General features: G+C 39.0%; 1 protein-coding gene across 3 annotated transcripts in view; it reads left to right on the top strand.

The window, feature by feature from the left end:
- Window positions 1-1,144: 1,144 nt before the first annotated feature.
- Window positions 1,145-26,319, top strand: part of SMARCC1 (SWI/SNF related, matrix associated, actin dependent regulator of chromatin subfamily c member 1) — a 124,839-nt gene continuing 99,664 nt past the window's right edge. The window contains exons 1-5 of one of the 3 annotated variants that reach the window (XM_061397641.1): window positions 1,145-1,378; window positions 10,030-10,149; window positions 17,829-17,914; window positions 22,062-22,143; window positions 23,221-23,313. In XM_061397641.1, the coding sequence (XP_061253625.1) occupies window positions 1,184-1,378; window positions 10,030-10,149; window positions 17,829-17,914; window positions 22,062-22,143; window positions 23,221-23,313 (576 nt within the window). In that variant the 5' untranslated portion in view covers window positions 1,145-1,183. Of the gene's footprint in view, window positions 1,379-1,571; window positions 1,862-10,029; window positions 10,150-17,828; window positions 17,915-22,061; window positions 22,144-23,220; window positions 23,314-26,319 lie in introns of those variants that run through there. The other 2 variants (XM_061397642.1, XM_061397643.1) reach the window with 2 other exon arrangements.

A 26,319-nucleotide genomic window follows, 5' to 3' on the forward strand; every position in this document is an offset into this window, starting at 1 on the left:
TTATTGAACATCTGCTGGGTAACAGGCCTTCCTCTCAGCACTGAGGGTATACCTGTGAGCAAGACTAGGCTCTCATGTAATTTATATGGAAAGTAAGAGAATAAAAATACCAAGTCATGGTGAGTCCTACCGCGACAATGTCGAGCGAGTATGATTGTTCAAGACTGCAAGGTCAGGAGGGATCACTTTTCTGAAGTACCTTTAAGCTATGATTTTGAAAGCGTCAAGCTCAGTTGGTAAAGAATCGCCTGCAATGCAGGAGACCGGTCTGATTCCTGGGTCGGGAAGATCCGTTACCCACTCCAGTATTCTTGGGCTTCTCTTGTGGCTCAGTTGGTGAAGAATCCACCCGCAATGCGGAGACCTGGGTTCGATCCTTGGGTTGGGAAGATCCTCTGGCGAAGGGAAAGGCTACCCATTCCAATATTCTGGTAGGAGAATTCCATGGACTATATATAGTCCATGGGGTCGCAAAGAGTCGGACGCGACTGAGCGACTTTCACTTCACAAGTGACAATCAGAGGGGAAGAGGGGTCCAGGTCGCGGGAATAGCTGTTGTAAGCGCCCCAAGGCAGGAATGAGCTGGTGTGGCTGGAGCCATGAGTGGGGAGGAAGGTGTGTGAAGCCGAAGGTGTGGGTCCCAGATGGATGTTTACAAAGGACGACAGGGTCACTACGTGCAGAAGGTCTGAGGGCAAGCGGGGACAGGTGCAGATTCCCACCCGGCGTGTGGGTTCCCCTGCTGGCACGCGACACTCGAAACGCGCTCTCCTCTCGGACCATCTCACACCAGCTCCTTTCTCCCCGGCGGTGGCAGACGGTGACACAGAACCACCGTGCAGATGTAGACTACATAACGATTCAACGCAGGTACCGGGGAAACAGCCACAGGCACGGAAGCCCAAGCTGTGAGGTGCAGCGGGTAAGCGGTCCGCGGTGCAGGCGGAACAGGCGGGTGGAGGGGGCTCGTCCTAGCCCGGCGCGAGTGCTGCGCATGCGTGCGCGCGTGCCCTCGTCGGTTAGGGCGCCGGTCCCGAGAAGAGGCGGGGCCAGGCTTCCGCGCCGGAAGAGGGTTGGCTGGGCGGGGCCGGGAGGCGGCGGTGGCGGCTGCGCGCGCGGGCGCGAACGGGGCACGCCGCGAGGGCCGGGGAGGGCCGGGCGGTGGGGACGACGGACGGCGACGATGGCCGCGGCGGCGGGCGGCGGAGGGCTGGGGACGACGGCCGGCGCCGCGGGCGCAGGAGGCGCGGCGGCGGCCACGGGCCTGGCCGTTTATCGGCGGAAGGACGGAGGCCCGGCGAGCAAGTTTTGGGAGAGCCCGGAGACAGTGTCCCAGCTGGATTCGGTGCGGGTCTGGCTGGGCAAGCACTACAAGAAGGTGGGTCCGCGCGCCCGTAGGGGCCCGGGAGGCCACGCGACGGGGCCCGGGGTCTGCTGCTGGCCTCGCGGGCCTCGGGCCGCCCCTCCCCCAGCGCGCCACGAGGGACAACAAAGGCAGGCGCCGGGCCCGCCACGCCCCCGCCGCGAACTCTCGGCGCCCGCGCGCCCGGGGCTCGCGGGCCCTCGGGGCGCCGCTCCTGGGAGCCCGGGCATCCCGGGCGAAAGCCCCTGCCCGCGCTTGTGAGGGAGCGGGTCGGGCTTCGTGACCCGGAGGGTGTGACTCTTCCTCTTTGTTAGGCGCTTTAGGTGTGTGAACAGTGGTTATTAAAACTGTCGGAGCCGAGCTGTAAGAGCCGCGGCAAGTTTTGTTTAAGAGACTAGTCTTCAAAGTCCAGTAAGGTAGCCAAGGTTTTCCTAAACCTGTAGTTGATATGCTAAAAAAGGACTGTGGACCGCTGTACTCGGACGTCGGTAACCGCAGGTTAATATAATGGATCACAGTGTTCTTGGAAACTCACTAATAGTAAAAAAACGACGGCTTTTACTTCACAGTTCCCTCTGCTTATGTATAGTGGGAATGCAAGAGTTAATGTTGACTTGTAGCTAATGTGAGGCCTTCCCTGAGAACCCCATTCGTGTTAGGTCACCCCACTTTACATCACCTTTGTTTTTTCATACCGTTTTTTGGGATTATTTTCATTTACCTGCTTGTCGTGCCTTTGGAGTGTTAGTTGGACTGAGTCATTAATACTGAAAGTTGTGACTTAGTCCCATTGTTTATAACAGTTTTTTTAGCTTCCCCTTTATATAATTTATTTAGGAATGACTGACCCCCTTAGAAAGCCGACTGCCAAAAAAAAAAAAAAAATTGCTCTTTGTGTCCTAGAATTTCCTGAACACCCTTCACAGTTCTCTACTTCCTCCGTTGTGGACCATTGCCCTGGAGCTAGGACGTTGTTTGGCCTGTTCACTACAGTGTGTCCTGGAACATTTTTGATCCTCATTGCCTGACCCTTAGTAGTTGCTTAGTAAATATTTGTTGAATGAATGAAAACATAAAGTAGTCTAGAAACCTACTTTAGGTTTCGGGTGTACAGTGCAGTGAAACTCCTCAGCCTTTGGAAGTTGTTAGGCATGGGCAGGGGCCTTGTGTTCTTTTGATACTCCACTGTGGTACTTTCAGAACTCACCATTTCTTATCTCAAGTTTTGGGCTTCCCTGGTAGCTCAGATAGTAAAGAATCCCCCTGCAGTGTGGGAGATCTGGCTTCGATCCCTGGGTTGGGAAGATCCCTTGGAGGAGGACATGGCAACCCACTCCAGTATTCTTGCCTGGAGAATCCACATGGACAGAGGAGCCTGGCGGGCTACAGTCCACGGGGTCACAGAGTCTGACACGACTGAGTGACTAAGCACACAACACACACACATCAGTTTTTAGAAAGTGGGAGGTGACATATATTCTTACTTACTATATATCTTTTGTTGCTTTGACTTTATTCCCCCAGGAATTTTGGAGTCACATTTGAGATTGTAGATTTTCCTCATTTATATGTTAAGTAGACAATATTGTTTTTCCTTGTACATTGGTAAATTGGTCACTTTTTTTGTGTAAACAATAGAGCTTATGGTAGTAGCTAAGGGAATTGAATATGTTTATATTATGAAATTAATGTTTATCACATCCTCTTCAGGCACTATTTTGGGTCTTAATATACCTTAATGTTTTTTCCCTCCCAGGCTGGATTTTTTTTTTAGTTAATTTTTTGGCTGCACTGCGTGTTTGTTGCTGCGCTCAGACTTTCTGTCATTTCAAAGAGTGGGGGCTACTCTTCTTATGAGTTTCTCATTGCAGTGGCTTCTTTTGTTGCGGAGTACAGGCTCTAGGGTGCTCAGGGCTTCAGTAGTTGCTGCATATGGGCTTCAGAGCACAGGCTCAGTTGTTGTGGCATAGGGGCCTGGTTGCCCCGCAGAACGTGGGATCTTCCCGAACTAGGGATCGAACTGATGTCCCAATGTTGCAAGGCGGATTCTTAACCACTAGACCACCAGGGAAGCCCCAGGCTGGATTTTTTACCCCAGTTTTATCGAGATATAATTGACATATAATATTATATTACTTTATCAGTGTAGCTTTAACAAAGAGATACTCAGGAGGAATATTCTTTTGGATAGCAAGGAAGGGAATAGAAAAAAAGGAAGTACAGTGATAGTTATTTCTACCTTTCCAGACTGCATCTCTTTTGGACCAGTTTTCAGAGGGCAGCTTTAGGGTTGAATAGTCTTTCAGCTGGGTTTGGGTGGATGAGGAAGTGGCTGTGAGCCTGATTGCAAGGTTTGTCCCAGAGGGTTGAAGCCAGTAGGCTAATGCTGGCTCCGTGTCCCTGAGGCCTTGAAGACAGAGTTAAAGTTATGTTTGACCTCTCAGTGTTTCATAAAACTGGAATGTATTTCTTAGGCCTGTTCAGATTCAGAATTGCATATCCTTGGACTCGATAGTCAGAATCCTATCAAGCCTCTTAGAGTGGTGTTGATTTGGTAAAAATATTTACAAGAACGTTCTTTGCTTCTTCCATACATACTATATCTCTCCTTGGTGTACACATTGATGGGTTTTAACTTAACTTTTGTGTTGCATTTAATACTGTATTTTCAAATTAATAAATCTCAGCAAATAAATAAACATGACGTTGATAGTAGCACTTTTATTGATGGTTTTACGCATGCACTATGAGGACAACTTGAGCATCCACTTTATCTGGGCATTTAAAACATAACTTGCTTAAATCCTCACAGTAGTCCCGTATGATAGATATTGTTTACTTCATTTTCCCCATGATAGAAACCTGAGACTTGAGGTTTAAGTAACTTCTCTAAGAATTACAGTTCGGAGTTACAAATTCAGGATTCAGAGAAGATCCACCTGGCTCCAGCTCCAACACACCTCCCCCCCCCCCCACCCCGCCGCTCCCACCACCTTTTATTTTCTTTTTGCTATTTGTAATCCCTCTCTTTAAGAAATTCACAATGTTGTGGAAAAGATAGACATTGGCACCTGCCTGTAAAAGCCAGGTGATTTCAAATTAAAAGAGAGTTCCCTTGTATTGTTTTTGTCTTCTGAATGTCCATAGAAGGTGCTCAGTAAATCTTCGTTCCATGAATGAACAGATTAACTAGACCAGAAACCTATAGAAACCTATTTATTTAGGTTTTGTTGATTCATTTGCCTTAGCATTATAGAAAGGAAAGCGAATACTTCTTGACTGGGATGAGCTTCTACTTGCCAAAGGAGTCTAGAGGAGGTGACCAGTTTAGGGAAGCGGAGAATGCCCAAGGTTGCATTTTCAGTGCACTGCAGCAGTACAGAAGCTGGTTATCTACCTAAGCTGCCTGTTTTGTATTATTTGGTGTGTATCATGTATCCTTAACACTGAAAGGTATTTTTCTATCCATAGTTCAGAGTGGTTTTCAGATGATAAAACATTGAGAAGGTGAAGTGTATCTGTAAGCCATTAAGATTCCAGGTAAATTTCTTCCCAAAGTTTGGCTTATTCCTGAAATTAAAGATTTCAGGGTGATTTAAATAAAGATGCTTTAGATTTAACAATGATCACTAAAACAGACTAGATTGCCCAAGGAAGGTATTTCCATGCCCTTTATATATAGTATTTAACAGGTTAAGACAGTTATTTTTTTCATATGGGACATCTGCAATAGAATTGTTTAGGGAGAAGTTAAACTTTTAATATGTTATTAATGTCACAGGGAATATAAAGCAGACTTATTGATACAGCTTTCTAGGCATATTTTCCTAACTTTCTTAATCAAAACTTTGAGACTAAAAGATTTTTTGTTGTTGTTGTCTTAAGTAAAACATGCTGTTGAACTTTTTTTTTTTTGGATTCAGTTCAGTTCAGTCGCTCAGTCGTGTCTGACTCTTTGCTACCCCATGAATCGCAGCACACCAGGCCTCCCTGTCCATCACCATCTCCCGGAGTTCACCCAGACTCACGTCCATCGAGTCAGTGATGCCATCTAGCCATTTTATCCTCTGTCGTCCCCTTCTCCTCCTGCCCCCAATCCCTCCCAGCATCAGAATCTTTTCCAATGAGTCAACTCTTCACATGAGGTGGCCAAAGTACTGGAGTTTCAGCTTTAGCATCATTCCTTCCAAAGAAATCCCAGGGCTGATCTCCTTCAGAATGCACTGGTTGGATCTCCTTGCAGGCCAAGGGACTCTCAAGAGTCTTCTCCAACACCACAGTTCAAAAGCATCAGTTCTTCGGCGCTCAGCCTTCTTCACAGTCCAACTCTCACATCCATACATGACCACAGGAAAAACCATAGCCTTGACTAGACGGACCTTTGTCGGCAAAGTAATGTCTCTGCTTTTGAATATGCTATCTAGGTTGGTCATAACTTTCCTTCAAGGAGTAAGCATCTTTTAATTTCATGGCTGCAGTCACCATCTGCATTGATTTTGGAGCCCCAAAAAATAAAGTCTGACACTGTTTCCACTGTTTCCCCATCTATTTCCTATGATGTGATGGGACCGGATGCCGTGATCTTCGTTTTCTGAATGTTGAGCTTTAAGCCAACTTTTTCACTTTCATTTTCATCAAGAGGCTTTTGAGTTCCTCTTCACTTTCTGCCATAAGGGTGGTGTCATCTGCATATCTGAGGTTATTGATATTTCTCCCGGCAATCTTGATTCCAGCTTGTGTTTCTTCCAGTCCAGTGTTTCTCATGATGTACTCTGCATATAAGTTAAATAAGCAGGGTGAAAATATACAGCCTTGACGTACTCCTTTTCCTATTTGGAACCAGTCTGTTGTTCCGTGTCCAGTTCTAACTGTTGCTTCCTGACCTGCATACAGATTTCTCAAGAGGCAGGTCAGGTGGTCTGGTATTCCCATCTCTTGAAGAATTTCCCACAGTTTATTGTGATCCACACAGTCAGAGGCTTTGGCATAGTCAATAAAGCAGAAATAGATGTTTTTCTGGAACTCTCGGTTTTTCCATGATCCAGCGGATGTTGGCGATTTGATCTCTGGTTCCTCTGCCTTTTCTAAAACCAGCTTGAACATCAGGAAGTTCACGGTTCACATACAAATAAAATTTTTATGATTGAAGTTGTCTCTATAATCATTAAATTTTCCCCCTGTAAAACACCTTTAATAAACACCTTTAATCAAGGAGATAAAACACTTTTAATCAGGATTTATTATCTTGAAAACAATTAGGATCTTTTTATGTTTAAGTGAGATTTTGAGGAGGAGTTGAGTTGTCAGTATGGGATAGTAGAATGAGCATTACATTGGGTTGGTAAATGTGAGTTCAGTACTCTTGGCCACTGATTGATGTCATTGAGCAGATCACTTGATTTCTACATTTTACTTGTTCATTCGTAACTCCTGTAGGCTGTTGTTTTGAATCAAAAGAGATAGTCCTTGAAGATGGGATTATATAAATTTGAGATACTAGTGATACCTTTGATATCTTCTGATCCCTCTGATTAAATAGAATGTTACTCTTTGAAATTTTTAAAAGTTGATTTAAAAATCTTATAATAGTCATACCCTGCCTTTTGAGAGGGTATGAGTATAGTTTACATAATATGTGTATGTCAAATTAATGAGTTAAAAATGTCATCTCTTACATGTATTTTCATGTTTGATAATTTTTGTGAGTGATTTGAGAAAGTAAGCAGTTAAAAAATATTTTATAGTTTAAAAATTGGATTTTAATATATCTAAGGTAACCATTTTGATTGAGCTTTGAACCTGCTATCTTTAAAACTGTAGGGTTGTCCATGTGAAAGCTTTCTCATTTTGAATGACAGTATGTTAAATGAAACATCTGCAGATAGTGGTGAGGTTTAGAATACATACAAAGCCACGTATATAGGTCATTAACAGTTCATTTTTGCCTAAAGGGTTGATTTGGTTTTAGCTGAACAACCTTCCTCCAAATGGTGCCTTTTTCAATTTTAGGATTTGACACTGTTCAGTTGTCTGCAGGTATTAATTTTTCATGTTGCCTTACCATGTGCGAAAACCCTGCAATACATCATGAGATCCCTTGGAGAAGCTTGTACTTACTAAAGATTGTGAAGTTACCTTGTGAGTATGTACAACATACTTTGCCAGTTCTGTGGGTTACACTTGAAGAGTTTATTCTTTATTAAAGATTATACTACGTTCAGTATTACAGTCAAAATTGAGTATTCCTCGTTAAAGATTTACTGTGTTGAACAATAGTCCTCAGAAAATTAAACTTGATGGTTTTTGTGTGAATTGGTATTATAGGAAAGGGGAATTGTAAGTAGTTTTTAACATTTAAAAATTGCTTACCTCGTTTTTTAACTTTTAGATTATAATAAATGTGTTCTTTAACTGAGATACATGACATATGACAATATTTGAAGTGGATTTGTTTTTGAAAGCCCAGTGGTTCTTAAATGTAGTGCCCATTCCCATACTGCCGCATGGGAACTTGTTACGAATGCAGATTCTTGGACCTGACTGGGAGTGGGGCTAAAGCTTAAGAACCATTATTTTACACTAACAGATTTGACATCTTATGTGCTTAATTGTATGAAACATATTTCTAGTTTTGGGCTTATGTCTGACACACGTTTCACTTCATAGCCTTACGGAAATGTGTTTTTACAGAACACCTTTGATATAAAAGAAAGCTATTTGTAAGGATAAAAAGGTGTGGTTTAGAACAAGGATAGGCAGACTTTTTCTATAAAAGGGCCGGAGAGTAAATATTGAGGCTTTGCAGACCATGTCTCAGTGGCAACTGCTCGACTCTGCTGTTGGGGGAAGGCAGCCATAGACAAAGTGCAAATGAATGAGTGTGCTGTGTTTTGATAAAACTGTTTATGGACACTGACATTTGAATTTCATATAATATTCATGTGTCATGAAATATTATTCTTAAAACTTTTCCCCCAAGCATTTAAAAATGTTAAGCCAATCTTAGCTTGTGGGCCACACAGAAACAGGCAGTGGGCTGGGTTTTACCAACCTTTGGTCTAGAGGGTTTGGTGTAAAACAAAGCATTCCAACAAAATACCAGCCTTTGGCAAAATTTAACTTACTCTGGCTGTTCCACATAGAGAGGAAAGCTAGTATACTTGAACAAATAAAAATGTGAGAGGATACTAAGCTTTAAGAAGAATTGCCTGCCCTATTGTTAATATATTATGCTCTTTCTTTGGCAGTAGCACATAATGGGAACCAGTCAACTTAAAGCATTGTAACTAACAGTAGATGATATAGCTGATATTTTGCTGCATAGATATCAGACATTATTTATTGCAATAGAAACATTAATTTTGAAATGTGGGGTGGTACTGGGAAAGAGATTTTTCCAGAAAGAGAAATAGTGGGCTTTTTGTTTTTTTTTTTTTAATGAAAGTATAGATATTTCTTCCTGCTCAGAATTGGCGGTTTAAAAAAAAAAATTGATGGCCTTTCAAAGTGATATTGAGTGCTTAATACTAAATTAAACTTCCATTTAATTGAACTCACTAATCTATGCTTTTCCTGTCATGTACTCTGTCTTTCCTTGCTGTGATGTTCACTTGCTGTCTACCATGGATTTGCCCTTTGTGACATTACGTACATCAGCATGGGTAACTTTTCATGTACATTTATTTAAAAAGATTTTTAAAATTTGACCAAACACTTGTAAAGGTTACCATCATAACCATTTTTAAGTGCCCGCACATGTGTATTTTATTTTAGTGCATGAAAACAACCATTTTAATGTGCTTAAAATGGCATAAAACAACCATTTTATTACGCTTAATAGTTCCCGTGTGTCTGGAATTTGGTTGGGCATGGTCAGGATGACTGTCTCTGCTCAGTGGTGTCTGGGCCCTTGACTGGGGAGATTTGATGGTTGAGGGTGACTTGACAGCTGGGGACCAGAAACCTGGAATCTTCTTTACTCATGTGTCTGGTGGTTATACCGTCAGTCTTCTGGGACATCAGCTGGGGCCTCTCCATGTGACCTCTCTGGGCAGCCTGGGCCTCCTCAGTGTGGTGGTGTCAGGGTGGTTGGACACCTTTGTTGCTGTTCAGGGCTCTAAAGGTGGATGTCCCAAAAGAACTATTTGGAAGCAAAGCTGTCTGATCTTTTTTGATTTATCCTCGGAAGTCACACAGCTTCACTTCTCTTGCATGGTTTTCAGTGAGTCCCTAAGGATGGTCTGATTCAATAGAAGAGGGCATAGATCCCCACTTCTAGATGAGAGGAACATCAAAGAGTTTGTGGATTAGTTTGAAAAACTTTTAACATAGTCGGTTCTCTGGCCACATACGAAATTCAGTAGCCAATAGCTCTCATTCCCTTATAGCATCAGGCTTGAGTTTGAGGTCCAGGATCTTACCATCCAGGTGGGGATGAGATGATTTCGGTTTGGTTTCTTGGACATAGTATTTCTCATCCTTAAGATCTGTTCCCTAAAAGGATGTGTTATTTATCCAGCCCACTGCCCCCAATATTTGTTTATAGAAGTGTCTCAGACACTTAAAAATCTGCCACTGGGCCAGTGCTTAGGTACTAGGAAGTAAACTAATAACATTATCTTCTGCACAGTTGTCCCAGTTTTTGAGTCTCTGTCTTTATCTTGCAGTATGTTCACACAGATGCTCCTACCAATAAAACACTGGCTGGGCTGGTGGTACAGCTTCTTCAGTTCCAGGAAGATGCCTTTGGGAAGCATGTCACCAACCCGGCCTTCACCAAGCTCCCGGTAAGTACATCAGCTTCTCACACTGGGACAGCTTCTGTTTCTGTACTCTTGAGTGGAGCCTACAGCTCTTTATTTTGCTGGTGCTATTGTACAGAATAGGGAAAAGGAGGAATCTCTACAGAAGTTTTGCTGTAGAATGTTACTGCTTTTGAACTATAGGAAGCATCTCTTTCAGGAGTCATTTAACATTGGCGTTAGACATCACAATATTTACTACCTAGACTTATCTGTTAACATTTTACTATGTTGTAATTTCTTTGTTGCCTTTACTAAGTCTTTCCCTTTTTTTTCTCCTGATTCAGTTCTTGTGGCTAGAATGCTGTTTTGTGGAATTTCTTTTATTTTGTACATGAGATTCTTAGCTTATGTGAGAATATGATTCTGTTCCCCTTGAAGTTGGTATTTTGACTAGAGCTTAGACTTGGTGTAGATATTGGTCATGTTTTATTCTTTTTTAAATTTGTAGGTTTTGTTCTTTCTTAAACATTTGATTTTATACAGAAAAATCTGATTCTATCTGTTGATTTCTCCCTTTTTCATACTGATCTTTAAAATTAATAAATATTTCTAGTTCTCGTAAGTCATGGTCTGAAAACTCAGTTACGTTTCTTTACCTCTGGGAACATTCGGTCTATTAGTCTTCTCTGCTTGTCTGTATTTCTTTATATTTCTGAACTCTGATTGTACAAATACTAGATTTCTGGGAACTACCTGTCATATACTTTTCCTGTAATTTTTGTCTTCCAATTCTCTGGTTTGGGTTTTTGTAGTTTCCAGTCTGCTATTTGTTGCCACTACTGAATTTATTATTGGTAGACTTTTTTTTAAATCTAAAAAGCTTCTGGTTTGTGTGTTCTTATTTCATCATTAACCTTTTTGTTTTAATAACTCACTGATCTCTCAGATATAAATAGGACTAAAAAATATTATTTTACTGACCTTGGAATAAATCTGTCTGCTTCGCTTATGATATTTTTGCCACCCAGACATTTATTTTCATTAAGTCAAATAAATGGATGTGGTTTTATGAATCATGTTAGGATTCTTTCTCCACTCATAGGTGATAAAGGGTTTCAGCCATGCATTCTTCTATTATTTGTATGGTGTGGGTTTTTTCATGTAACTCCCTATCCATCTAGAATTTATCTTGGTATTCATTGTGAGCAGTGGATCCAGTTTTATCTTCTTCCATATGATCACCTGGTTAACCCAACAACATTTATTCAAGGGTGCTGCCTACCCCCACTGATTTGAGTTTAGCAAAAATTAAGCATTTGAGTCCGTGCTAAGCTCTGAGAATTCAAGGAGTAATGCAGTGTATTGTTTGTCCTCAGGGGGCTTACTTACTCTCTTCTTTGAGCTGGATAAATAGAGCCTTTGGTCTCAGGAGATGTTTTCCCAGGGAAAGGACATTTGAACTGAGTCCTGAAAGAAAGATGAGATTTTCAAGCAATGAGAGCAATATGTAAAACCCTAAAGGCCTTAGAAAATTTTGGCACTTTAATGTGGTTTCAGATAGTTCAACAGGGTTAGAACGGTAGGCAGAGAGATGGGCCAGAATCAGTCATAAAAGGATAGAAGTGTGGCTTTTATCTTGAAAGTGATTGGGAACCAGAACAAGGGGGAGAGTAGAGGTGGCTTAATCAATTTTGGGTTTTATAATAATCCTGCAGGCTTTGATATGAAGAATGATTTGGAAGCCTTGAGATTGGAGGCTTTAAAATCTCCTTCTCCATGAAGAAGCTGCTCTCATAATCCAAGTGAGCTATAGTCAGAATAGAAAGTTGAAATAGTGAGAGGGGGTTTTTTGTGGGGATTTTTGTTTGTTTGTTTTGGTGGGAGGATGGGTTGTGGGGCTAAAATAAGAAAGAATTGCCTGGGATGACTGCACTGAGCAGATTCCTTTAGCACTAAGGTGAAAGCGAGAGTGCAAAAGCAGGTTCCTGGAGAAAGGTACTCAGTTTAGTCTGTTTGAAGTTAGCTTTCCTGTAGGGCATCTCTGATTTTGAAATCCTGAAGGTGGTTAGAAATGAGATTTGGAGTTTTAGAGAAAACGTTGAATTAGAGGAAGACATTTGAGAGTTAACAGGGTGCTGGTTGAATTCACATTTGTAGAGCAAGAGCATTCCTTCTGTTTTAATTATTTTTTAGTTACTCTTTAAAATACCTACTTTTTTACATGTAATTTAAGTTAGATAGTATATTAGCATTGTAGTAAATACATGTATATAATTTATAAATACATGTTTAGATATTGGAGGTACTTAATGGGAGCTATTCAGCTGAATAATGAGCATATTTTCTGTACTATGGCAGATTGAGGGTTTGGGGGTAACCTTTATAAGCTTAAAATTAATTGAAAGTAAACATTTGCAAGAATAGTGTAAAGAACTTTCATTTTCCTTCATTTAGAATCCCCAGTTTTTAGCATTTTGCCACATTTGCTTCCTTACTCTGTTTTTCTCTACATGTTTGTGCATATTCTGAATCATCTGAGAATTCCATGTTCCTTTACCTCCAAATACTTGAGTGTTTATTTCCTGTTCTTTTACGTTATCAACTAGATTAGAATGATCAAATCAGGAACTGGTTGAAGTTTTTATCATTTAAGACACTATAATATAATACGCATTCAGTTCAATTCAGTTCAGTCACCTCAGTCGTGTCCGACTCTTTGCGACCCCATGAATCACAGGACTCCAGGCCTCCCTGTCCATCACCAACTCCCGGAGTTCACTCAGACTCATGTCCATTGAGTCAATGATGCCATCCAGCCATCTCATCCTCTGTCGTCCCCTTCTCCTCCTGCCCCCAGTCCCTCCCAGCATCAGAGTCTTTTCCAATGAGTCAACTCTTCACATGAGGTGGCCAAAGTACTAGAGTTTCAGCTTTAGCATCATTCCTTCCAAAGAAATCCCAGGGCTGATCTCCTTCAGAATGGACTGGTTGGATCTCCTTGCAGGCCAAGGGACTCTCAAGAGTCTTCTCCAACACCACAGTTCAAAAGCATCAGTTCTTCGGCGCTCAGCCTTCTTCACAGTCCAACTCTCACATCCATACATGACCACAGGAAAAACCATAGCCTTGACTAGACGGACCTTTGTTGGCAAAGTAATGTCTCTGCTTTTCAATATGCTGTCTAGGTTGGTCATAACTTTCCTTCCAAGGAGTAAGCGTCTTTTAATTTCATGGCTGCAGTCGCCATCTGCAGTGATTTTGGAGCCCCCAAAAATAAAGTCTGACACTGTTTCCCCATCTATTTTCCATGAAGTGATGGGACCGGATGCCGTGATCTTCGTTTTCTGAATGTTGAGCTTTAAGCCAACTTTTTCACTCTCCACTTATGTATAGTTTATATTTTATCAGGTATAAAATCATTTAGAATAAAATTTACATGTAGCATTACATGAAGTATTTTATGTAAGGTGATTTACATTATATTGGTATTCCTAATTAGGGTTATATGAGTGTCTTAAAAAGTAGTGTTTACAGGATGGTTTATTTGGGGAATATTAAACTCTTGGGAACTAATCCATTATAGTTTTTCTGAATTTTAAAAGATTTTAAAGAGAATATTTTTAGACATAAGCTGTACTTAGAAATAATTCATGGTTTAGTGCTAGAGGAACCAGATTTACTTCTTTTTCTTTCCAAATAGCGTTTAGCTTGTTCCCAAACGAAAGGGATTGATACAATAAAGTGTAATGGTGTAAAGCAAAACTGAAGGAGAGAGACAGTAAAGCAGACAATGTTTCAGTGAAACATGTAAGTTATTTACCTTAAACATTTTTTTTTTCCTGAATGAGTAGTACTGGTGTAAGAGTTCACTATTTGGGCTGTTTTTTTTTTTTTTTTTAATCAAACTAGAACTTGTTATTTACTAACTTCCTAAGTCATATTAAGGGCTTCTCTGGTGGCTCACATGGTAAAGAATCTGTCAGCAGTGCAGGAGACCTGGGTTCAATCCCTGGGTTGGGATGATCCCCTGGAGGAGAAAATGGCAACCCACTCCAGTATTCTTGTTTGGGAAATCCACAGGACAGAGGAGAGCCTGGTGGGTCCTAGTCCATGGAGTCTCAAAGAGTTGGACATGACTGAGTGACTTTCATGTCACTTCACTAAGTCATATTGGATATTAAACAGCTGGCTCAACATAGGATATGTTCTATCTAATGCTGAGAAATTAGAAAGGTTTAGGGGGGAAAAGGTGCTTTGTAAGGCTCAAAATATATTGCACAGACAAACATGATATGAATTGAAACAGAAGTGTTTTTTTATCTCCACAAGTAAAATTTCTTGTTATTCCATAATTCTTCAAGGCTTTTAGTACATATGCATACGTAACACAAACATAATTGTAACACGAAAAACTAGTTGATTTTGTATTCTGCTTTTTTATTTATGTTTTTTATTTTTTTTAATTGTATTAAAGTATAGTTGATTTACAGTGTTATGTTAGGTTTAAAGCATAATGATTCAGTTATACATATATATACAGTTATACATACATACATATATCCATTCTCTTCTGGATTCTTTTCCCATATAGGTTATTACAGAATATTGAGTAGAGTTCCCTGTGCTATAGTAAGCTCTCTTTGGTTATCTGTTTTTAAGTTCATTTATATCATTTAAAAAATTTAGATTTGACATATTAGTGATATCATGATATTTGTTTTTCTGTGTCTGACTGATTTTACTTAGTATGCTAATTTCTAAGGCTGTCCATGTTGCTTCAAATGGCATGATTTTATTCCTTTTTCTAGCTGAGTAAAATTCTGCTGTATATGTACCACATCTTTATCCATCCCTCTGTTGATTGACATTTAGGTTGCTTCCACGTCCTGGCTATTGTTAATAGTGCTGCAGTGAAAATTGGGGTGATGTATCTTTTCAAATTATGGTTTTCTTTGAATATATGCTCAGGAGTGGGATTGCTCAATCATATGGTAGTTTTATTTTTAGTTTAAGAAACCTCCTTACTATTCTCAATAGTGGCTACCCCAGCTTACATTTCCATCAACAGTATAGGAGGATTCCTTTCTCTCCACACCCTCTCCAGCATTTATTATTTGTAACGTTTTTGAGGACGGCCATTCTAACCAGCTTGAGGTGATACCTCATTGTAGTTTTGATTTGTTGTTCAGTCACTAAGTTGTGTCCAACACTTTGTGACCCCATGGACTGCAGCACGCCAGGCTTCTCTATCTTCACTATCTCCCAGAGTTTGCTCAAACTCATGTCCATTGAGTCAGTGATGTAATTCAACCATCTCATCCTCTGTCAACCCCTTCTCCTCCGGTGCTCAATCTTTCCCAGCATCCGGGTCTTTTTTAGTGAACCAGCTCTTCGCATCAGGAGGCCAAAGTATTGGAGCTTTAGCTTCAGCATCATTGCTTGATTTGATTTGCATTTCTTTTAATAATTAGCGATCTTCATTTTCCTGTCACCTGTTTGTATGTCTTCTTTGGAAAAATGTCTATTTAGATCTTCTGCCCATTTTTTTCTTTTATCGGATTGTTGGTTTGTTGTTTTTTAAACAGCTGTGTAAGCTTTTTGTCTATTTTGGAAATTAATCCCTTGTTTGAGTTGCATCATTTGTAAATATTTTCTCCCATTCTATTGGTTGTCTTTTTATTTTGTTTATGGTTTTCTTTGCTGTGCAAAAACTTTTAAGTTTAATTAGGTCCCATTTGTTAATTTTTTTCCCGTTTGTCTGTTTTTGTTCCCATTACTCTAGGAGATGGATCAAAAAAACATTGCTGTGATTTATGTCAAAGAGCATTCTGCCTATGTTTTCTTCTAGGAGTTTTATAATAACTGGTGTTACATTTAAGTCTTTAATGGATTCTTAGTTTATTTTTGTATATGATGTTAGAGAATGTTCTAATTTTATTCTTTTACATGTAGCTGTCCAGTTTTCCCAGCACCACTTATTAAAGAGACTGTCTTTTCTCCATTGTATATTCTTTCCTCCTTTGTCACAGGTTAATTGACCATAAGTGCGTTAGTTTGTCTTTTGGGCTTTCTTTCCTGTTCTGTTGATCTGTGTGTCTGTTTTGGGGCCAGCACTATACTGTTATAATTACTGTGGCTTCATAGTATAATCTGAAGTCAGGGACTGTGATCCCTCCAGCTCTGTTCTTCTTTCTCAAGATTATTTTGTCTGTTTAAGGTCTTTTGTTTTTCCATACAAGTAAAAAATTTTTTTGTTCCAGTTCTGTGAAAGACATCATTGGTAATTTGATAGGGATTTCATTGAAGCTAGATTGCCTTGGGTAGTGATGTCGTTTTGACAATACTGAGAACATGGTATATCTTTTCATCTGCTGGTGTCATCTTTAATTTCTTTTGTTAGCATCTTACAGTTTTCAGAGTACACGTTTTTTGCCTCTTTAGGTAGGTTTATTCTTGGGTATTTTACTCTTTTGTTATGATGGTAAGTTGGGTTGTTTCCTTAATTTCTCTTTCTGATCTTTTGTTGTTAATGTATAAAATGCAACAGATTTCTATATATTAATTTTGCATTCTGCACCTTTTCCAAATTCATTGATGAGCTCTAGTAGTTTTCTGGTAGTGTCTTTAGGATTTTCTATGTATAGTATCATGTCATCTGAAGATAGTTTTATTTCTTACTTTCCAATTTGGATTCCTTTTATTTCTTTTCCTTCTCTGACTGCTATGTCTAGGACTTCCAAGACTATGTTGAAGAAGAGTGGTATCAGTGGGTATCCTTGTCTTGTTCCTGATCTTTAAAGGAATGCTTTCAGTTTTTTTTTACTGAAATGCTTTCAGTTTTTATTGAGTATGATCTTAGCTGTGGGTTTGTCATGTATGGCCTTTATTATGTTGAGATATGTTCCCTTTGTGCCCACTTTCTGGAGAATGGTTTTTTTTTTTTTTTTTAATCATAAATGGATGTTGGATTTTATCAAAAGCTTTTTTTGCATCTGTTGGGATGATAATATGATTTCTTCAGTTTGTTATTGTGTATTTATGGATATTGAAAAACCCTCGCTTATTTCTGAGGTAAATCACATTTGATTATGGTGTATGATCTTCTTAATGTACTGTTGGATTCGGTTTGCTTGTGTTTTGTTGAGGATTTTTGCGTCTATGTTCATCGGTGAAGTTGGCTTGATATTTCTTATTATACATTTTAAAATTTGAATTTTATTTAGTTTTTTAAATTGAAATTTACCAGTGGAGTTAGTAGTATATCATTAATTTGTCCATTAATGTTTTGTGCTGACAAAATTTGATGTATCTTTTGTTAAGTCTTTTTTTTCATAGACTGTTTACTTAAAACTAGAAACATTTTTTGTGTGCCTCAATTTGTTCCAAAAAAGTAAGGAAGTTATTGAATTAGGAGTAGTTTATAATTTTGAGTTTATTGAGTTTATATAAAGCTTAGACTTCCCAGGTGGCTTAGTGGTAAAGAATCCAACTGTTAAGGCAGGTTCAATCCCTGGCTTTAGAAGATCCTCTTTAGAAGGAAATAGCAATCCACTCCAGTATACTTGCCTTGGAAATCCCATGAACAGAGGAGCGTGCTACTGCCCATGGGGTTGCAAGGAGTCAGACACAAATGAGCTAGCACTTACGTAAAAAGCTTAGAGTTCAGACAGGAGTAATTGTCAGAAGTTTTTTTCTCATGTGTAACTTGTATCATCTTTTAGGCAAAATGTTTCATGGATTTCAAAGCTGGAGGCACCTTGTGTCACATTCTTGGGGCTGCTTACAAATACAAAAATGAACAGGGATGGTAAGTTTTTTTATTTATTTGCATGTTTTGCTGTGATGTGTGTAACTTTTCCAACGTTAAACCTGTTACTCCTTGATATAGCATTATAGAATTCTATCAGCATATTATGATTAATATCCCAAAGTACGTTGTCTTTTATCTAGGGCCCTAATTTACTTTTGTGCCCACAACCAAGAAAAATATCAAACCACTGTTACATTTATTATGTAGGATATTTTTCATATACGGTCGCATGTAGATAATAGATGGATGTACATTATTAGCACATTGGAAGGTAGGCTCACTATGAAATACATAAATGTTTATTATAAACTTACAATGTGCTGAAAGATAACAGTTTTAAGTGTTCTGTGGACTTCCAAGTAAGAGTCATCCAGCTTGCCCCCCTCGGAACACAAAAGGAGTCTGGCTCAGAGGGGTGCAGGTGGTCATGAGGGCAGTGATGGAACTAGGAAGGGAATTCCTGGTGGTTTTTTTCCTACAGTTTTGCTTTTCCTTTTACTCTTTCTTTTCTCCTTTCTCTGTCTTTCTCGGTGCTTTCCTCCTTTTCTTTCTTGAACTCTTGGGTTTTCTCCATCTCAGGATGGGAAGTTCAGCTGTTAGGACTACTGAGTGTTTAATGATGATGGTTCTGTTTCAAGGATAAGGGTGAGGTTAGGGATTAGGAGGGCGCTGAAGTGTATTGAAGTTGTTTGGTGGTTTTAGTTGTGTTGTACGGTTTATAATCTTAGCATCTTTCCAGGAGAATATTCACGTAATTTGTGTCTTTTAACGTAAAAAGTAAGCTAATCCAATACCTTATGATTGAGAAATGCCAGTAAGTATTTGCATCAGTAATCAGGAAAAGTTTATAAGTAAATGACTTATTTATGGTAAGTGGAAAGAGATACAGACATATATCTTATTTACTAGAACTTTATGTATATGAATGGGTATTTAATAGATATTATTTGATTGATTAAATGAGCATGAGAGTTTGTTGTCATCAGAGCTAGCTTCCTGTTTTTCAGTTCTCTTTGCAGCTCTGGTGTTGTGCTCTCACTAGAGTATTCCTTGGTTTGTTGATAAGATTGACAGCATGTCTGGGGACTCATACATGTTTTGTGTCTGCACTCTAGATCACAGTTGGAACTCTTTCCTTTGTTGATTTTCTTGTTCAGCTTGTGTCTCCCAAGTCCAGCCTGGACTCTTGAGGGCAGAGTCTCAAAGTGAAATGACTTCCTAAGTCATTATGAAACTTGCTTATTTAGTGTATCAATACAATGAAATATTTTTATCTGAAAAGATTTCAGGTGGTTTAGAAGGCTACATGAAATAAATCATCTATGGCTTAAATATCAGGCCAACAAAGAAGTAAAGGATAGAGTTACAGACTTTTTAAGAGGAGTGAAGAATAATAATTTTTCCAAATCTTCTCAGATTGTAGCAGAATTATCCTCTTTCAAGTACAATTATAAACCAGTTGCAGTACACACCTTCCCCTGTCTCCTGTGATTTACACACTTGCAGTGAGTGGATCTCTCATGTTCCAACAGTGCATATCTTAACTGTCCACCCAGTTGGGCACTTGAATAGTGGCTTGTCATCTTGATTCTGCTGCTGACTCAGATGAGATCATAAGGAATTAAGATACTCAGGTTGAAATAACATGAAACATAATACAAACAATTGGCAAATTTTCAAACAAAATTGTACTGATTTATTGTCCAACCAGAATGTATTAACAGTGTACCTTTTCCCCTTTCACTGGCCAGCAGTTGTATTTATTTGTATTACCTCCATCTTTTCATCCAAGTAATTTGTGATAGATTTGAAAAAGGTTTTATAATTTTAGTTTAATTTACATTTCCCTTTTGGGCAGGTTTGAGCATCTTTGCATAATTTAAAAAGTAAAGTGTAAATACTCTTGGTAATTTAAAAATAAGTCAGATAAAATATTTCAAGTAAAGGTTATACTGTGTTTACCTGTTTTGTTCAGTTTTTCTTAATATTCATATATGTACTTTTGCTTACTTATACTGTAGATTCAGAAAAGTGTTAATGTGCCATGTTATCAAATTACTGTTTGGCAAGCCATTTTGGTTTATTATTATGGAAAATATAAATTATACATAAAAGAAGAAAGACTAATACAGTGAACTATTTCTAGTCATGCATCTTCTGCTTTATAGAATTTCATCTGTAAATACTTCTGTGTATTTATTTCTAAAATTAGATTTTAAAGGTTTTCTTGGCAGTCCAGTGGTTAAGACTTTGCACTCCCAATGCAGGGGTCATGGTTCAGTCCCTGGTTGAGGAATTAAGATCCTGCATGCTGCATGGCATGATCAAAAAAATTTAGATTTTTTTTTTTTTAATTTTTAGATTTTAAGAAAGCATGATAACAGTACCATTATCACAGCCAAGAAAATTATCAGTACTTTTTCAATATTGTTAAATACTATCTACTTAGTGCTTGTTTCCCTGATAATCTCACAAATATTTTTTATATTTTGTTTTAAACAGTATCCAAACAAGATTCATACACTACAGTTGGTTCATATGACTCTTTTAAGTCTCTTTTTAAAATAATTTTTAAAATATTTGGCTCTTCTGGGTCTTTGTTGCTGTGTGGGCTTTTCTCTAGTTGCAGAGAGCATGGGCTACTCTCTAGCTGTGGCACACAGCTCTAGAGCACGGGCCCAGTAGTTGTGATGCATGGGCTTAGTTGTTCCTCAGCATGTGGGATCTTCATGGACCAGGGATTGAACCATATCTCCCTCATTGGCCTTGAATTCTTCACCACTGAACCACCAGGGAAGCCTGATTCTTAAGCCTCTTAGAACATTTCTGATTTTCTTTCTTACTCTTTCTTCTTCTTTTCCTGAAAAAACTACATTAAAAAAAATAACAGGTTGTCTTGTAGAATTGTATTATGTCCTTGTTGTTCAGCCACTCAGTCATGTCCGACTCATTGCGATCCCCTGGACTGTGGCACGTCAGGCCTCCCTATTCTTCACTATGCCCCAGAGTTTGCTCAGACTCGTGTCGATTGAGGTGATGATGCCATCCAACCATCTCATCCTCTGTTGCCCCCTTTTCCTCCTGAAGAAAAGGCTTTATCCCAACCAAAGTGTTTAGGAGAAAGCAATAGAATGGGAAAGACTAGAGGTCTCTTGAGGAAAATTAGTGATACTGAGGGAAAGATGGGCACAATAAAGGACAGAAGCAGTATGGACCTAACAGAAACAGAAGATTCTAAGAAGAGGTGGCAAGAATACACAGAAGAACTATACAAAAAAGATCTTCATGACCCAGATAACCACGATGGTGTGATCACTCGCCTAGAACCAGACATCCTGGATGTGAAGTCAAGTGGGCCTTAGGAATCATCACTGTGAACAAAGCTAGTGGAGGTGATGGAATTCCAGACCCTGATGCTGGGAAAGATTGAAGGTGGGAGGAGAAGGGGATGACAGAGGATGAAATGGTTGGATGGCATCACCGACTCAATGAACATGAGTGTGAGCAAGCTCCAGGAGTTGGTGATGGACAGGGAAGCCTGGCATGCTGCAGTCCATGGGATCGCAAAGAGTCGGACGTGACTGAGCTGACTGAACTGAATCTCTGGAAATGACTAAGAATAGGTAAAAATAACAGTAACATGTTATTCTTGGGTACTTAGATAAAGAAACATTCGGGAAGGAGTTGAAGTGTAGGTAAATAGATGAATTTTACCACATTTGGGACAGTAGTGGGCTCTAAGAGCATTATAGACACTCTTGACTTTGAACAGATAACTTTTAAGCATATATAAAGTAGACACTTTCCGTATACTTGGAGAATGGTATAGTAGTTCACTGCCTTTGGATCTGTGGATTACTTTTTTATATATGATGTAAAATATCTTAGATCTACAGAAAACAGGGGACGCTTCTTGAATTGGGTAGTTCATTTTGACTGGAGTAGATTGAATATCATTAAATGTAATGTTTTATGACGGTGTTGACATTGATTTCTCATACTGCCAAGAAAATATGTTATACATTTTGTAGAGTGCTATTTTAATATCCAGATCTTTTGAGCTCACTTGTATTGGGTACTAAAACCAAGTTTTCACTTTTGTTTAAAGTCGGAGGCAAATTAACTAATGATTTTTTGCTTACAGGCGGAGGTTTGATCTGCAGAATCCATCCCGAATGGATCGTAATGTTGAAATGTTTATGAACATTGAAAAAACATTGCTTCAGGTAACTCAGAAAATTTGATTGTTAAAACTTTTTTTCTTTAATATGCTTTTAATTCTAAGATTGGCTTTATTCTAGCTCAAAGATCAAAGGGAGAAAAGTTTCCTGAAATCTATTATTGTATTATTTTTATGAGTTTTGGGGATTAGAGCTATAAGGTATGACTGTCATTTACAGAATATTTTTCTTAAACATGGTAGATAATTCATAATATTTTCTTTAGTAGTTTCACTAATCCATTATTTAGATCTTTCATATTTAATGTGAACATTCTTTCATCCTAGTAGTCATTTGTTTATACAGTCATTTTCTTTGGATTTGTTTCATGGCTGTACCATAAATAGAAATCTTATTTCCCCAACTAGATTATAACTTGGAGAAGAGAACACTTAATTTTCTTCTTTTCTTTCTTAGTGTTTTTACTAATAAGTAATTTTTAATAATCACTGAATTAACCTTCGTGGGGAGAGGGGACTGACAATTCTGCTGGGTATTATCATTAATTTAATTCCTGAAACTTTTCTCATGGGCTCTTAACTAAGAGAAATAACTGGGCAGTTTCTGTATCTTGTCTAATTTTTGGTGATGGTTTGGGGAGTTAATATGCATGTTTTAATCGTTGCTATTCATAAGATTAGAAATGGGGGGAAAGAGCTATAATTCAGTTTTTATATTTTAAGTAAATTAAATGATGAAGCAAATTGGGCATCCCTCCCCATGTACCCCCCTCTACCCTCCACCCCCCAGGTTAGGTGAAAATGCTACATGAGACTTAGACTCTCAAGTCCAGGTAAAATTGATTAGGATTAATTTATCAATATAATACCTTAATGAAAAGTATAATGAATTTCTGTAGGTCATGAGTCTCAGCAGTTTTTTCATCAGTGAATGGCATTAAGTAGCCTGCTGAACACCTAGGTTTTGTATTGAAATAAGGCTTTTACATGCTACAGCAAAGTATGTCTTCCTATTTTAAGCAGTTTGGCTTTGAGTGCCAACTTTTGTCATTAAGGTAAATGCATAAGTAATGTGACATTATTTCAAAACTAAGAATTTGGAAATGTTTTCTTTTTCCCTCAGAGCAATTGTCTGGCCAGACCCAACATCTACCTCATTCCAGACATTGATCTGAAGTTGGCTAACAAATTGAAAGATATAATCAAACGACATCAGGTAATATACATGATCACTTCAGAAACATTGTGTATATAGAATTCTTGTGAATCTCAGCTATAAATTATATCTTTTGATTTCTATATATATATGCATAAAGTGAAAGTTCCTCTCTTTGGGTTAGTCCCAAGTTTTCTTCTCTCTCCCCTTGCCTTCAATTCTTAGACTAGAATAGCATTTTCCCACTAGCATTATTGAGATATAATTGATACATAACATTATAAATTTAAGGTATCCAATGTGATGATTTGATACATGGCTGTTTCCTGGAGTAGCATTTAATAAAGCCATTGGTGTGGATTCATAACAGTCTTACAATGAAATATGTCTTTTTAGAGTTAAAGAGACCAGTGTACTGTGCATCCCTGTAATTACAAAGTCAAACAGTGAGAGCTAGTGACACGGTTATTGGTAGGAAGAGATCGAAGATTACTTCAAGTAAACCTGCCTCTCTCCCATTATATGTATCATATTTATATTTGTAGTGTTGAAAAAATGACTGGAAGATTCTGTTTTCTCTACAAACTTCCTTCTCTTGGTTTACATGTACCAGTGCTATCTTCTCACATCTCCACTTCCTTTCTCTAACTTTATTGTGGTGAAGACCTTGGGTATTTATGCATGTATAGGTCTGTGACTACATATGTGGCTAAACTGTAAGCAAATCTTTGTCATGGTAAACTAGCTGAGGACACTCAAGATAATTTTTTGAAGCAACATCACTTGAATGACGAAGTTTTACCATATGTTAGAGTTGGTTGAGAAACCTCATGAAATAGATGTTTTTTTTTTTTTTCCTGCTGCAAGAGAAATTGCTGGTTGAATTATATTTTAGCATTTATTAAAGTTATCTTCTAAGTTTTCAAAGCAAATATTGCTAATACTGCTTTTTTAAAAATTTTTATTAGAGTATAATTGTTTTACAGTATTGTGTTCAGTTCAGTTCAGTTCAGTCGCTCAGTCGTGTCCGACTCTTTGTGACCCCATGAATCGCAGCATGCCAGGCCTCCCTGTCCATCACCAACTCCTGGAGTTCATTCAGACTCACGTCCATTGAGTCAGTGATGCCATCCAGCCATCTCATCCTCTGTCGTCCCCTTCTCCTCCTGCCCCCAATCCCTCCCAGCATCAGAGTCTTTTCCAATGAGTCAACTCTTCACATGAGGTGGCCAAAGTACTGGAGTTTCAGCTTTAGCATCATTCCTTCCAAAGAAATCCCAGGGCTGATCTCCTTCAGAATGGACTGGTTGGATCTCCTTGCAGTCCAAGGCACAGTTCAAAAGCATCAGTTCTTCGGCGCTCAGCCTTCTTCACAGTCCAACTCTCACATCCATACATGACCACCAGAAAAACCATAGCCTTGACTAGCTGGACCTTTGTTGGCAAAGTAATGTCTCTGCTTTTGAATATGCTATCTAGGTTGGTCATAACTTTCCTTCAAGGAGTAAGCATCTTTTAATTTCATGGCTGCAGTCACCATTTGCAGTGATTTTTGAGCCCCCAAAAGTAAACTCTGACACTTTCCATTGTTTGCCCATCTATTTCCCATGAAGTGATGGGACCGGCTGCCATGATCTTCAGAAGTTTTCTGAATGTTGAGCTTTTAGCCAACTTTTTCACTCTCCTCTTTCACTTTCATCAAGAGGCTTTTTAGTTCCTCTTCACTTTCTGCCATAAGGGTGGTGTCATCTGCATATCTGAGGTTATTGATATTTCTCCCGGCAACCTTGATTCCAGCTTGTGTTTCTTCCAGTCCAGCGTTTCTCCTGATGTACTCTGCATGTAAGTTAAATAAGCAGGGTGACAATATACAGCCTTGACGTACTCCTTTTCCTATCTGGAACCAGTCTGTTGTTCCATGTCCAGTTCTAACTGTTGCTTCCTGACCTGCATACAGATTTCTCAAGAGGCAGGTCAGGTGGTCTGGTATTCCCATCTCTTGAAGAATTTCCCACAGTTTATTGTGATCCACACAGTCAAAGGCTTTGGCATAGTCAATAAAGCAGAAATAGATGTTTTTCTGGAACTCTCATGCTTTTTCCATGATCCAGCGGATGTTGGCAATTTGATCTCTGGTTCCTCTGCCTTTTCTAAAACCAGCTTGAAATGTTGTGTTAGTTTCTGCTATATAGCAGAGTGAATCAGATTTACATATACATGATATTGTTGTTTACTTGCTAAGTTGTGTCTGACTCTGTGACTCCATGGACTGTAACCCACTACACTCCCCTGTCCATGGAATATCCCAGGCAAGAATACTAGAGTGGGTTTGTCATTTCCTCCTCCAGGGGATCTTCCCAACCCAGAGATTGAACCTGTGTCTACTGCATTGGCAGGTGGATTCTTTACTGCTGAGCCACTAGGGAAGCCCACATATACATGTATCCCCTGTTTTTTAGATTTCCTTACCATTTAGATCACCACAGAGCTGAAAATGACCACCTATATTTTCTTTTTTAATTTTTTGTCTGCACTGTGCAGCATGCAGGATCTTAGTTCCCCAACCAAGTTGTCAAACCTGTGCCCCCTGCAGTGGAAGCACAGACTCTTAACCAGTGGACCGCCAGGAAAACCCCTCTGATATTGTACTTCTAAAAATTGGAAATTTAGTATAGTCTTTTTCTTACCTATAACATCTGTACAAAAGAGAAGAGTGATAGGATTGTGGCTTTAAATCAAGCAGTCTGAAGTGGAATTGTTTTTGTTTTTAACTATTATTATGACTTTGAACAAGTCACTTAACCTTTTTTCTTTTAGATTCTTTATTGGAGTGACCGTCAAATGTAGCTTAATTACAGGTGGAATGTTAGAGGGCATAAATGGAACAAGTTAACCAGTGGGTTTCTGCTTTCAAGCTAAAATTATATACTCTTATTGCTCTGAAATCATCCTGGGAAAAGTTTATATATTTTCCTGCAATTTAATACTGAACATTTAGGTGTCATAGTTCTTAGGAAATCTGACTCAGTGATTGTTTTCTAAGGATAACCTCCAGAAAGATAAAAA

This window comes from Bos javanicus, chromosome 22 (assembly GCF_032452875.1).
Source record: "Bos javanicus breed banteng chromosome 22, ARS-OSU_banteng_1.0, whole genome shotgun sequence".
NCBI classification, from domain to species: domain Eukaryota; kingdom Metazoa; phylum Chordata; class Mammalia; order Artiodactyla; family Bovidae; genus Bos; species Bos javanicus.